This window comes from Berghia stephanieae, chromosome 3 (genome assembly GCF_034508935.2).
Source record: "Berghia stephanieae isolate SIO BIC M18660-M18661 chromosome 3, UCSD_Bste_1.3, whole genome shotgun sequence".
Lineage (NCBI taxonomy): Eukaryota > Metazoa > Mollusca > Gastropoda > Nudibranchia > Aeolidiidae > Berghia > Berghia stephanieae.
In genome coordinates, this window is record NC_088362.1 from 46836097 (window position 1) to 46849193 (window position 13097).

At 33.8% G+C, this 13097-nt stretch overlaps 1 protein-coding gene across 3 annotated transcripts in view; it reads right to left on the reverse strand.

Moving 5' to 3' along the window:
• Positions 1-872: 872 nt before the first annotated feature.
• LOC144967859 (transmembrane protein 216-like) overlaps positions 873-13097 on the reverse strand; it is a 12687-nt gene continuing 462 nt past the window's right edge. Inside the window, exons 2-7 of one of the 3 annotated variants that reach the window (XM_078905585.1) lie at positions 11331-11347; positions 9522-9615; positions 8190-8282; positions 6798-6999; positions 6120-6145; positions 873-1169 (exon numbers count right to left, since the gene is read on the reverse strand). In XM_078905585.1, coding sequence (XP_078761711.1) covers positions 6133-6145; positions 6798-6999; positions 8190-8282; positions 9522-9615; positions 11331-11347 — 419 coding nt within the window. In that variant the 3' untranslated portion in view covers positions 873-1169; positions 6120-6132. Of the gene's footprint in view, positions 1170-6119; positions 6146-6793; positions 7000-8189; positions 8283-9521; positions 9616-11330; positions 11348-13097 lie in introns of those variants that run through there. The other 2 variants (XM_078905586.1, XM_078905587.1) reach the window with 2 other exon arrangements.

Sequence of the window (13097 nt, forward strand, 5' to 3'; positions counted from 1 at the left end):
TAGGCATTCCACGAAGGAATATAGATAATTCATCAAACAAGATGTCAACAGGAATCACCCATGTTGTCCAAGTGAGCAGATTGGGGGTTAATAATCTTGCTCAAGGAAAAAAAAACGAAAGTGTCTGAAGCGGGGCTCGAACCCGGGTCATCAGGATCACAGTGCAATGCATAACATATGTTATATATTTAAAAATTCTAATCTGCAAAATGAGACATTGAATGATAATAACAGAGGACTCATATAATTTATTGGTAACCTTATTTCTCTCTTTAATTTCTCTATTGGCCTATTTCCTTTTGGAATTATTATACCTGATTGATGCAAATGGATACAATATTATGTGACCAATCGCCTAAAAGCCGTATTATCTAAGGGTTAGTTTGTTGGTTTTCATGGGTTTCACGGTGTTTGCAACACATTTTGGTCATTTCAGCGCCATTTAAAAAGAAAAAGATAGGATAATAAAAAATCAGTTCTAGATTCAAAATTAAACGCATACGAGAAAAAGTAAGACAAAGGAGAATTATAATGGTTCAGAAAGGGAACAGATGTAAATTCCAACAGCATCCATGGCACTTTACAATGGGTCCCACAACAACAGAAAAATTAACATACAGGACAACACATGAAGCCTATAAGACAACGCTTTTTACCAGATGGGTACTCATTTGACACCCCATTATGGTTAAAATATGTGAGTATAGAGCCTTTTACTTTCCCAATATTGTGGCGTCTTCAGCTTATTCAAACTAACTCGTCGATTCCCCAATATGACTCTTTTCTTTTTGTCCTGTCGAGAGATGATGAGTGAAAAAAAAAACAACAAAAAACAAACCCCGATATGATTGAGTTAAGGAACTCTTTTTACATTGTGTAGAGATAATAAATTTAATTTTAAAAAAAAATAAAAATTGACATACATTGTACATATAACTAATTATAGCAATGGACGATTGAATATTAAAGTAATGTGATATATGAATAAACAAATGGAGTGATGATAATGATTGTGATATTGTACAATGAAATGAAAGGATGGGGACAACTTCACTCGTATTAACTACAGTGCTACAAGATATCGCTAAGAAAACTGGTGAAATAATTAGGATGATCAATACGTCGTTGTAGAGTTGAGTGTTGCCTCCTTATCTGTCTATGGACGTCCCCTGGAAAAAAGGGGGAAAGAAAATGAAAAAAAGGAAATGTTACAAAATGAATGAAAAATACCCAGCACTCCCGTCACATAACATTTTATATTCCCCTGAATTGCATTTTGTTTTTTCTAAATTTACATAAACCAACAATGTAAGATATTTCTTTTTACGAAAAATATAATTCTTGTTAAAGTCTTTCCATTTCACAAAGAGTGCTATAATCACATTGCAAACCATGTTTCAATGAGCATTTAACTTACTATACTCTCTTGAAAAAAGCAGTTATAACTAGATAAAGAATGGAAACAAATTGTGGTTAAAAAGGAAATCAGTTAGGCTTTTCACTCACTCAACCCGAGAGATTTTTGCTACTTTTCAAAAAAATGTATTAAAAATGAGCATGTGCATAGATAGTTTTATTCAACTACTATTGACATGTAAAAACTTAAAACATAGCTTTGATTAAACGCCTATAATTTGTCTCAGAAAATTGTAATAAATTGGCATGGGGTAAAAGGTACCCGGGTAAACTACGGATATAATCGGTCTTAGGGTTGAATGAGTTAAAGAGTTAATTTAACATCACTATTCTGTAGATTGTTATGTTTAATGTTCATGAACTTTGGTCGCCAAATAGAGTAAATTGTTGTGTTTAATGTTCATGAACGTTGGTCGCCAAATTTGATTTTTTAATAATATGTACCTGAGAAATACGAAATAAATATAATAAAATCCATAGTTTTCATAATAATAGTCCGTATTGCAGCAGCAAGTAGCCTTACATACAGTTAAATGCATTTAAGGTCTTGAGCTAATTCCATCCTCTTTTCTAATTATCAGAAAACCTATCTTTAAAAAACATTTCATGATTATTTTTCATCAGTGTTTGTTCTTTTTTGTAAGTGGTGATGACTAGATTGTGTGCTCAATCAAAATTAGGGACAAGGTCTAAATCAACATATCCTAAGCCTATGCAGTCAGCATCATCTACTAAATGTGCTATTTCTGGAAGCTACAAAAATACTATATTTTAGGCCGTGATATACATATTTAGCTCCGTCCATCTATTTATTGCTTTATATACACTGTATGTTTACTGAAGATTATGTTGCTGTCAACATATTTGTTGACGACACTAGGGGTCTTTATTCTCTTAAAGCTTGTTCAAGGTAAACAATGAAGAATGTTCATTCCACACTGTATTACCAGAAAATAAATATGAATCTCTAAGAACAAGAGCTGAACACAGCCACCTTTGGCTTAAATTTCTGGTCATCATAATTTTTTTTTTTTAAAGATGAGAATAGTATGCAGTTTTAGCAGAAAGAATATGAAAAGAAAAGAAAATTTTAAGGACTATATTACTCTGATTCTAGGAATCATTTCATTGAAAAGTTTATAAAATGAAAGCCTTTCAGCTTCAATAAAATGATGGTCTCTAATCAAATGTAGTGAAGACATTATAGCCTTTAACTCATGGTTTTTTTCTTTTTTAACTATTCTCTAATAAAATGCAATAGATTTGACAAAGAAAACTAAAATTCGAGTTCTCCTTTCTTAAACTACTAATTGAAAACACTGAGACTGAACTTTGCATCCAATAGCACCTCGGATTAACTAGACCTACCTGCAATCCACCCACTTAATTGATTTAAGGTTCAATGTAAAATTTATAAAAACAACAGGACAGAGGATAAAAGTTTCTAAAAAAAAACAGTCACAGAAAAATACAGATTGGTTAAATATCCTTTTCTATATAGTTATTCATTTATCTATTCATGTTTATATTCTTTTTCACAAAATGATGTGTTGAAATCAGCTGCAGAGTCAACAAAGGAATGAAAAAAACTGTTCATAATTTAAACTATACATTCATTTCAGTAAGCACTAAATTGGGTAGAAATTGATGTGCACATATTTGCAAGTCTTATAACCGGATGTCATTACAGGCTTGATTTAACATTGTTGTAATGGATAATAATATATTGTGTTGGTTTGAGAGTATTTCCATTACAACGATGAGCCTGTCACAATTTGGATTATCAGACCTGCAAATAAGTACATGCCAATAGAAATCGATGTACCGTACTAAAGAGAAGTTTCTTTTATTCATTCATATCCGATGCATTAAATAAAATGTTATTATCAGAATTTAATTAGTAATGGCGTATAATATTTTAGTAATGACATATAATATTGAGTCCCAATATATGAGGAATTTGTTACCACACAAAACAGCTCGTAGGGTGGCCAACAAAATCGAAATAAAAATGTTAGTTTTCTAAACGCCTTTAATTTTACAGTCCATTCCGGATAATCGCAACACCGTTGGATCAGCGAAAATGTTGCGATAAACCAAAGTTGAGTTTCTTGAGTTTTCTTGCCACTATTACAACATTTTACACATATATGGTAAACTCCAACCATTTGTTGTAAACATTGTTCTTAGTCCACCACAGACTTAGCAATTTGAGTGAAATAAAAACTATATGGCAGCCCTGTATAGTTTTGTCAAGCAAAAGCAGCTTTGACATCTTATTCAGATTGGATTAATTTTCAATCTTTTGTTCTCAACATTTGTAAGAGTCAAAGAGATTAGCCGTGATGAGAGATAGTAAGCTCTCACCAAACTCGTTGGTCACAATGCGTAGTTGTAAATCCCAAAACAAAGGATATCGCCCAGTCTCTCTTTACAACTGTCATTGTCTACCTGTTGTCAAAACTATGCCCAGCCCCCTCGCCTCCTATTTAATGGCCACAGGATGACATTACAAACCAATACTGCAAAGCCTCGCCCTCTTTTGTCTTTAATAGAGTGGTGACACACAACTGTAGTGTTGAAACCCGCTCACTTTCGATTCTTCAACCTGTCACGATTTCATCCATGATAAAATTTAATCATATTTTGTTTGCTTGACTTCTTGAAGTTGCCACTTTTTGAGGGTGAAAAATTGTTGCGATTAACCAAAGTTTGTTGCAAATAACAAGTGACTTTTATATAGATATATTATGTTTCTTGGGAAATGTTACGATTATCTGGTGTGGACAAAACAAAATCTTTGGTTTACTCTTATTATACCTTGTAAAGGTAAAATAGATAGTAAATAGATAGTAAATTAAAGAAAAAAAATTATTTAGTTCACCATTATGGACGGCTAGTAAAATAGCTAATAGTCAACCAATTCTTAGATTTCAGAGATATCAATATCAATATTCTTCTTTATTTTCTATTTGTTTTTAATTGAATGTTGATACAAAGTATAATTCTATGGTGAATCAGAAATAGATTAAAACAGATTTTAGATCATACAACTACTATCTGGCAATCGATGATAAAGGATGGTGGTAACATGATAGTGGAAATAATAATGATGATGATGATGATGATGACTATGATGACAAGAAGTAAATAGAGGAGCAAGAGGAGGAAGGTGAAGAGAAGGAGAAAGAACATGAGGAGGACTAAGATTTATCAATATAGTTAAACCGCTTCAATATCCTTTCTTAAAAAAAATATAGCCTTGTGGAGAACATTGTGCTTATTTGAGTCAATAAAAAAATTGATAGGGCGCACAACTCTACTGAAAGATTTGAAAAATAGAAATGTATTTTTTACAGATAGATAAACAGATAACTTGATTTCCTTTTATAATTTAAAGTCAGTTTGAAAGTTCGTTAAGTCAAAAAGATATCATAAAAAATTTACCGCACCCTCAACTCTATCTGTCCAGTAGAGTCCTTACTTCCGTTGTGTTGATTTAGCGGTGATCAGTGTTATGTAGTAGTGTGTTCTCATTGCGTGTATGTTTATGTGTGCGTGTGTGTGTGTGTGTGTGTTGTGGTGTATACATAAGTGTATGTGTGTTTTTGGAATGTGGTTGCGTGGAAGAAAAAAAAAAAGGGGGGGGGGGGGGCATCAAGTAGAGAAATTCCTGAGCAAAGGGGGGGGGGGGGGGGGGGGGGGGGGGTGTGTGTGGTGTTTGCTAGGAACTGTCAGATTGGCATTTTTCAGCAAATCATGACATTCATAGTGATATAATTCACTTGATCACATGACGGTATTCGGATTTACAGAAATTTTAAACAAGTTTCACCGATTAACAACATCAACGAATATTACTGCTGATATTACTGTCGTTTTTATGCCATCGATGTGATAATTATTGCCCTGGGAAATATTGAGTTAAACATTGTCAGCAAACTGTCAATTGGATCTGTCTAGCTTCTAGCCCGAACAAACCAAAAGTAGACAGATTCGGGGACATGATATTTTTCACGTCCGCTTCAGATTTTCATTTGACCTCACATAAGTTAAGTAAAGGGGAGACATTCCGAAAGCTTCTACATCTCCAGTATTCATTCAATTTGTATTTTCACTGTTGATCTTTTGTCAGGCGTTTATTTATTCAATTTGTCATCATATAAAAGCGTTTTAAAAACTCTAGAACAAACCTTGATAGATTTGTGAAAGTTTAAAATGTCCTAATTTGACCATTGTTTTGATTCTCGGCCGCCATTTTAATTTGTTAAGTATTGAAGGTAGTGCAAAGCACTCCCAAGTAAAGCGTGGTAAAGACTTGCGACTTATTGATATTGATATCTACTGACTGATAAACTAAAACCATGCCGAATAAAGCATGGCACAGACGACAAGCACATCGATTAAAATGTGCATCTAATCGTAATCAAGCTAATCAAGAAAATGATTCTGGCAATATCGAATGAAAATAGTTCTTTCCCCACAAAATTGCGGGCTTTTTACTTGTAACTTTAAATTAAATTAGTGAATAGATTAAAAGTGGTAAGTAATTATTGCAAAGATAAAATATAGATCAAAATTATGAAATCATCATCATCATCACCAAGCTATAGTGACAATATATATATATATATATATAGACAAACAAAACATAACAATATACGGGTTATGAATAAAAATTGATTAAATGTCGAAATTCAAACCTGAATGCTTGATCTAAACATCTGACCTGAATAAAGAAACACAAAAAGCCAACTCCAAACTGAAGAAAAATATAAAATACACCTGGTCTATTAAAACTTCTATCATCCTAAATATGACCATAACAGAAAGTGACACAAATAAAATCGAAGGAGAAAAATTAATATAGAAAATTTTTTTTTTAAAAACACACACACACAAAGGGCATAACCAAACCACAACAAATATCAAGGGATGCAAGTAAATAGAACACTCGCTGGATTCCAGCACGCTCTGCAATGCAGTAAACAGGAGCTGGGTGACCAAATTTTATCTACATCATAAGTCGTTACCGCCCATGAGCTTTGGAATTTAGCATACTCCAATTCTAGCATGCTTTTTGGCTTCTCCTGAGAGCGTGATAGTAAATCCAGCAAGTACTGTAATGATAAATCACTCTAAGAGGTGTAAATTGCATACCAAGTTTTTTCCTTGATTATTTATATATGTGAGACAAAAATTTAAAAAACTCATGCACAAAACAAAAAAAAGAAGAAAAAAAAGACAAAACGTGGTAGGATTACAAACATTTGTTAAAGGAAACAAGGGTAATCCTACTGAAAAAAATAAAATAAACCCATAAAATAACACCAAAAGAACAATGAAAGCAAGGTCGTAATTTAAGTGAAAGGTTGACCTACTTGGCAAAAGTGATGATAGAAATAATTCCAAAAAAGAGTTCTATTCCAATAAAAAAAAGTTGGATGGCCGTCAGGATGATTTCTGCTCTTAACACGTACGTCTGCCAAAGTAGGAAGAACAGGACGGCAAACACAGATGCTACACTCAGAATAACACAAACTAAAACACCTGAAATCTGTTCTGTTAGGTTTCCCTTTCGACCTGAAAAAAAAAAAAATAATTTGAAATATATATAATTAGACATCAAGAAGTATAAATAAAGATTGCGAGATTTACAAATATATGAATAAATGAAATATCTAGCATATTTCACACAGATTCACAGAGTTCACTCACTCAATCCTCTCTGGGCCTGTTGGTACTTGAGGTGATGCAAGGGATCTCCACCTTGTCCTGTCAGCTGCTATTCTTGGAGCCACCTTGAGGGACAGACCTCTCTGCTTTAGATCCCTCTCCACAGTACATCTCTAGGTCTCATTGGGGCAGCCTTGGTTTCTCTCTCCTTGTGGTGTCCATTGTCAATATTTCAACAGGTCTGCAACAGATGTTGTCATCTTCTCCTTTTAATGAGACTCTCCACAGACTCCAACTCCGCTATAGCTCTCAGGTCCTCATTTGAGATTGCAGTCAGACAGAAGATCTTGAAGATTTGTCATAACATTTGTTTTGGAAAAACTTAAATTTCTGGATGATACTTTCTGTGGTCTTCCAACTCTGATCCATAGAGCTAAGCACAATAAATCGCATCTAATTCATTGAGGTTGATGCCATTACTTGTGCTTCATTAATACAGCTAATGGGCCAAGTGGATCAAAATGTTACTGTCAACAATACATGCTATGCTTCCTGTCAAATGCCCTTTTGTATGATTATTCATACAAAATCGTCATTAAATGTGGCCATCTGCGAAATCCAATAAATAGGTCCAAAATGAATGAGGACACAGGCATCGCAGTTTGCAAACATTGACACCCATCCATGAACCGAGCACACTTGGTCACTGATACCATTCTCGATACATCAACTTCTATCACAGAGGATCAATAAAATAAGATTGATGAAATAGAATCTATACTCATAAAGCAGTCTCAAGACTCAGTAGAGCATTCGGCTCACAATCATAAGCAAAGGGGTCATCATTGGTTCTGGTTTTTATCTGACTCCTTTCTCCGCCTAGCTGTGATTGGGTAGTTGAGTCTATTACATTAACTGGAATACATGTTGAGTATGTTGAGTCTATCAAGCAATTGTTACTATAAATAACAGAATCAAGTCAAGCTACATGAGCAAAATGACTCTAAAGGACTTAAGTCGTTTGCACAGTTTTTTACAATTAAGATGATAGAAGTTGTGGAAATGTCTTCTAACCATGTTTGTCATTCAGAACTTACCAAAAAACAACCTTAATGCCTCCACACCTGCTGTCAGGAAAAGTAAAATAATTTCAGCTGCCAAAACATTTGATGCGTAAGGAAGAGTTTCACCTGAAAGTAAAAAAAGAATGAAATAAAGTAGAATTTAAAAATTGAGCAAAAATTTGAGCATTTATATAGGGCATTATCCACAAAACATGCTCAAAACACTTTACAAAGGGTCTCTAGCCAACATCAACATTTAACATCTTGGAAGAAGCGTGACACCTGCCAATATTACATTTTTTTGGGGGGACAAAGAAAATGCTGTAATAGGCCATTTTACACATGAGTACAGATAGGAAATGTGAGTGAAGAGTCTTTTCCAAGGACTCAATTGTGTACTGCTCAAAGCAGGACTCACACCCTGGTCCTTCCAGTCCAAAGGCGAGTATCATACCACTAGACCACATAGCTGCATTTAGACTAAGATACATAATTTTAAATCAGAATGCAAAATTTAAATCATATCTAATATCATATGTGATAAGGCTGTAAGAGCCATATATGAGTCGAAAAAAAAAAATTAAATTGAGAATAATTCAATAGTTATGTTTCTATCTATAGTTTTTATGAATGAAAATGAAAATGGATTGTAATAGTTTTGATAATTATTTTTCACTATCTGGGAATATCATTAATGTAGTATTTGTATATATACAAAATAAAAGTATCTGTAATTTAAATATCATTTTAATATCTAGCCAATTTTTTAAAATGCATCAGTGTAAAAATTTTCATTTTTATTAAAATGTTTAAACAAAGTGACTATTTCTCCAAATGCTCGGGAAAATAAACTTGATCTCTATTTCTATGAACGGATTCCGTTCTCAAGATTTTTTTGGTTATTTGCGAGAGTGTCTGTGTGAATGATGAATGTGTATGAATTTTTATTTTTTTAAATTTTCATTTGCCAGTGCTAGGGTGCTCTGTCTTTTATTCTCTTTAATAGTGCAGCTCAAAGTGCAAAAATGAACGCACCATGGAATGGTCGCGATAGCATAACTTTTTGATAAAATCTTTCTTTGTCAACAAAAATGTGCCTAACAAATGGAAGCTTAATGATTTGTGAAAATTCCCTGTCCACTCTGTTTAAGCATTTACTTTTGCATCGACATCATGTCCATAACCCATCAGCTACTGGAGGTTAGCCGACCATTCAGAGAAATAGATTTCAAATTTATTTTCCTGAGCGATCCGAGAAATAGAGCCGGCCATGTTTAAAACCAACATCTGAGACAACCGAAGCCAATAATTGTACCATTAACTAGTTACATAAATATTGATTATTTTGTATCAATTTTTACTCACCTTTGAAAACAAACAACAATATTTCACAGACAAAGAAAAAGGCGAAGTACCATCCATTGAGGAATAGCAATATTTGATATGGCAACGAGGAACGCTTGAATCATGGTTAGGGAAAGGAATTTCCAATTTATGCTGGTATATATTCAATAATCATTAAGTGCATTTTAATCCAAATAGAACTAAACTAAATCAATCTTACAAAACTTTTTAAAGTTTATAACCAAGTATTCAGTCAACCCAAGTTGAGTGGGATTACGTTTACTCACACAAAGACACAATAATGCAGAGGCTCCTACCCCCAATAGCCCCAAAGAGAAATCATAGTACATAAAAAGCGGAATTTGAGACCAAAAAGCGGAATCAACTTACTAATATTAACCACGACACGATTTGCAGCATATAATGTCATAGACAATCCAAAGTCCTCAAATGATAGAATATAAAATGTCTACAAAAACTGCAGACTGTTTAAAGACTAAAAAGGGGGTCAAATAATAACAGAGGACACAGGCCCTGGCAGTCTCAGAGCAAATCATTAAATGGTTGGATTTAACCTTGTCAGAACACACACCTAATCAAACAAATGCACGTGCCGGCGCATGCACACACACACACACACACACAAATACACCAGGGCTAAAATTAAATAAGGAAAGAAGCCTACTCAATAATATCACCGATTGGAGCCAACATATAATATTACTAGGTAATTTACCTCACATTGTGGAGCCAACAATTAAATAATACTTCGGTCATTGACTAGCCCCCACCCCCTCCCTCAAATATAATATTATCTGAAATCAACTGCACAGACTATGAAGGGAATAGTCAGACACACAAAATGTGTGTTGATTGACCATAGAGGATGATGATGATGAAATATACCAAAGCTAACATTTTTTGATTATCATTATTTTTCTTGATTGAAAAGTGGAATTTTAGCCTTGAAAGCAAAATCGCGGATTGTAGACCAATTAAGCGGAATGATTCCACAAAAAGCGGAAGGGTAGGAGCCTCTGAATAATGCTTGGGTCAGATTTTTATAATCCTAGTCACTAACTAATCTGGTTACTTACAATAATCAACATAAATTGATTTTGCTACAAGAAAAAATACAATATCATTCAAACACCATGACAGACTGTTGGTATTTTGACCAAAGAAGTTATAGATGAAAGGCAATTTTTTTTTTTTTTAATCACTAAAAATATAGACATTGAATTGTACTTTAACTTAAAATGTATTGTGTTCTATAGCCAGACAGCATTTATGAATCCTTTAAAGACTAAGAATATACCTACATGTTTTGTCAGCCAGTACATTTATGACACATAAAATTAATATTATACACTATATTATTAGTGGGGAGGAGGGAGAGAGAGGAGGAGAGAGGAGAGAGGAGAGAGAGAGAAAAGAGAGGAGAGAGAGAGGAGAGAGAGAGAGAAGAGAGGAGAGAGAGAGAGAGAGAGAGAGAGAGAGAGAGAGAGAGAGAGAAGAGAGAGAGAGAGAGAGAGAGAGAGAGAGAGAGAGAGAGAGAGAGAGAGAGAGAGAGAGAGAGAGAGAGAGAGAGAGAGAGAGAGAAAGAGAAGTGGATGTTGTGCTTATGAGAGTATCTGAGAAAATACTCTCACTGGACAGAAATTCATGAGGGCATGTGACATCTGAAGGCCGGATGTTTATCTTAAAATGATTGATAACTTTGTTTTTATCTCGTTGGTTTATAGACATCATATTATCTGTTTTCCACTGTGCCCCTTCCTTAAAATCAGCCTGAATATTTGTTCAGACTAATTCAGTTGCAAAGGATACAACAATTTGAGATCGACCTGTGAAAATAAAAAGGGTAAATAATTTATAGCAATTATAAATCTAATTCATTAATAAGGCTATAATAAATTGGTTGAATCTAAATAGTTTCTATTTAGACATATGTATAGTTTAGACTTTAAAAACAGCAAAATATTATCGTCAGACATAGACATATTATGATGAGTAAAGCACAGAATAACAAAGTGCTGAAATCCATTGTAGTGAAGCCACACTGAAGTGACATGTAATCATCCCTTGTTCATCTTAAACTGACATTTTTTATGTACTATACTTGTGTGTGTGTGTGTGTGTGTGTGTGTGTGTGTGTGTGTGTGTGTGTGAGTGTGTGTAAATAATAATAATAATAATAATAATAATAATAATAATAATAATAATAATAATATGACCTAATGGATTATTCAATGAACAGAGAACCATAGTATCACCGCCTCCATCTTTACAGTTATGACAGTGATTCAGAGATCAAAGGGGTCCTGAGAGCCTTGTTGTATTATGGGTATAGTACTTCACTCCTGTTCAAAGAGACTGGGTGCAATACTGAGTTAGATAGAGTATTTTAAATTTATTTTCCGGATCCCTCAGTACACCCAAAAAGCTATGAATGTTACATCTGATGTTAGTGCTTTGCAATAGACTATCTAAACTTTTTATAACTATTTATAAACTTCCTATCCAAAAAGTAGCAAGCCATTGAGCCAAGTACGATAACTCAAGTTCCAAAGGCTGCATAATATAATAAGCTAAAGAGGGTCAATTCTGTAGCTACATTTACAACAACAACAACAACAACAACAACAACAAAAAAGGGCAGAAAAGTATCACTGTCTTTATTATGCCTTTCATCAGCTTCAATATTAAATTCAAAAGTTGGAGATTTAATGTAGTAGAGATAATTTACAGAAAAAGCAGTCTAAAGCAATTCTTGTTTCTGGCCAAAAATGAAAAATTTGGTATTGTGACTATTTTCCTCGCTTGGTGACAATCCAATCTTTGGAGAGAAACTGTTGTTAAAGTAATTTCGCCCCTGCCATTTAATAGGTCCTTGAAAAAAAGCCCAACTAAACTTCAGTAGTCCGATTTATAATGGTGTAGTGCATCATCCCATTGACATAGAGGTAACTGTTTGTTTTGGTGTTTTTTTTGCATAGAAGTGGTGGTAATTCATTTTTATGCCTTCGAAACAATAGGTTTGAATCTTGGCCCTTGGTATAAATCACTACAACTACAAAAGTGAAAAGTTACTTGAAATTGGAATAAAAGCTGTTTGTTCTTCCTCTTTCCATTATGATAAATGAGAGCTTTAAAATAAAATAATTGATGACCATGGGAATTAACTTAAACTGAATCAAAAATTACCGAGTCAACAAAGCCTGTTGGCCATATATTTATTCAATATAAAGGCTTTATTTTAAATTAGGTTAGTATTATAGTTATAGAATTTCTGCATAAAATGTATTAATACACCTGGAATATGTCATTTTAAGTTCAACGCTGTGACATTGTAATTTTAAACTGTGGCTCAAAAGTAGCGTTCACGGCTCGTACAGAAAAATGATTGAATCTTGGGGAATCTTGGGGCGGGGGGGGGGGGGCACTTTGTGGATCGTGGACATTGACCATTGACAACGTGCCGGAATGTTCAGTCTACACATGATGTAACAAAAAAAATTCCGAGTTTTTCACAGAATACTTCTCAATCAAGTTGAAATAACTGACAATATAAACGATGGCCCATCACAATTGAGA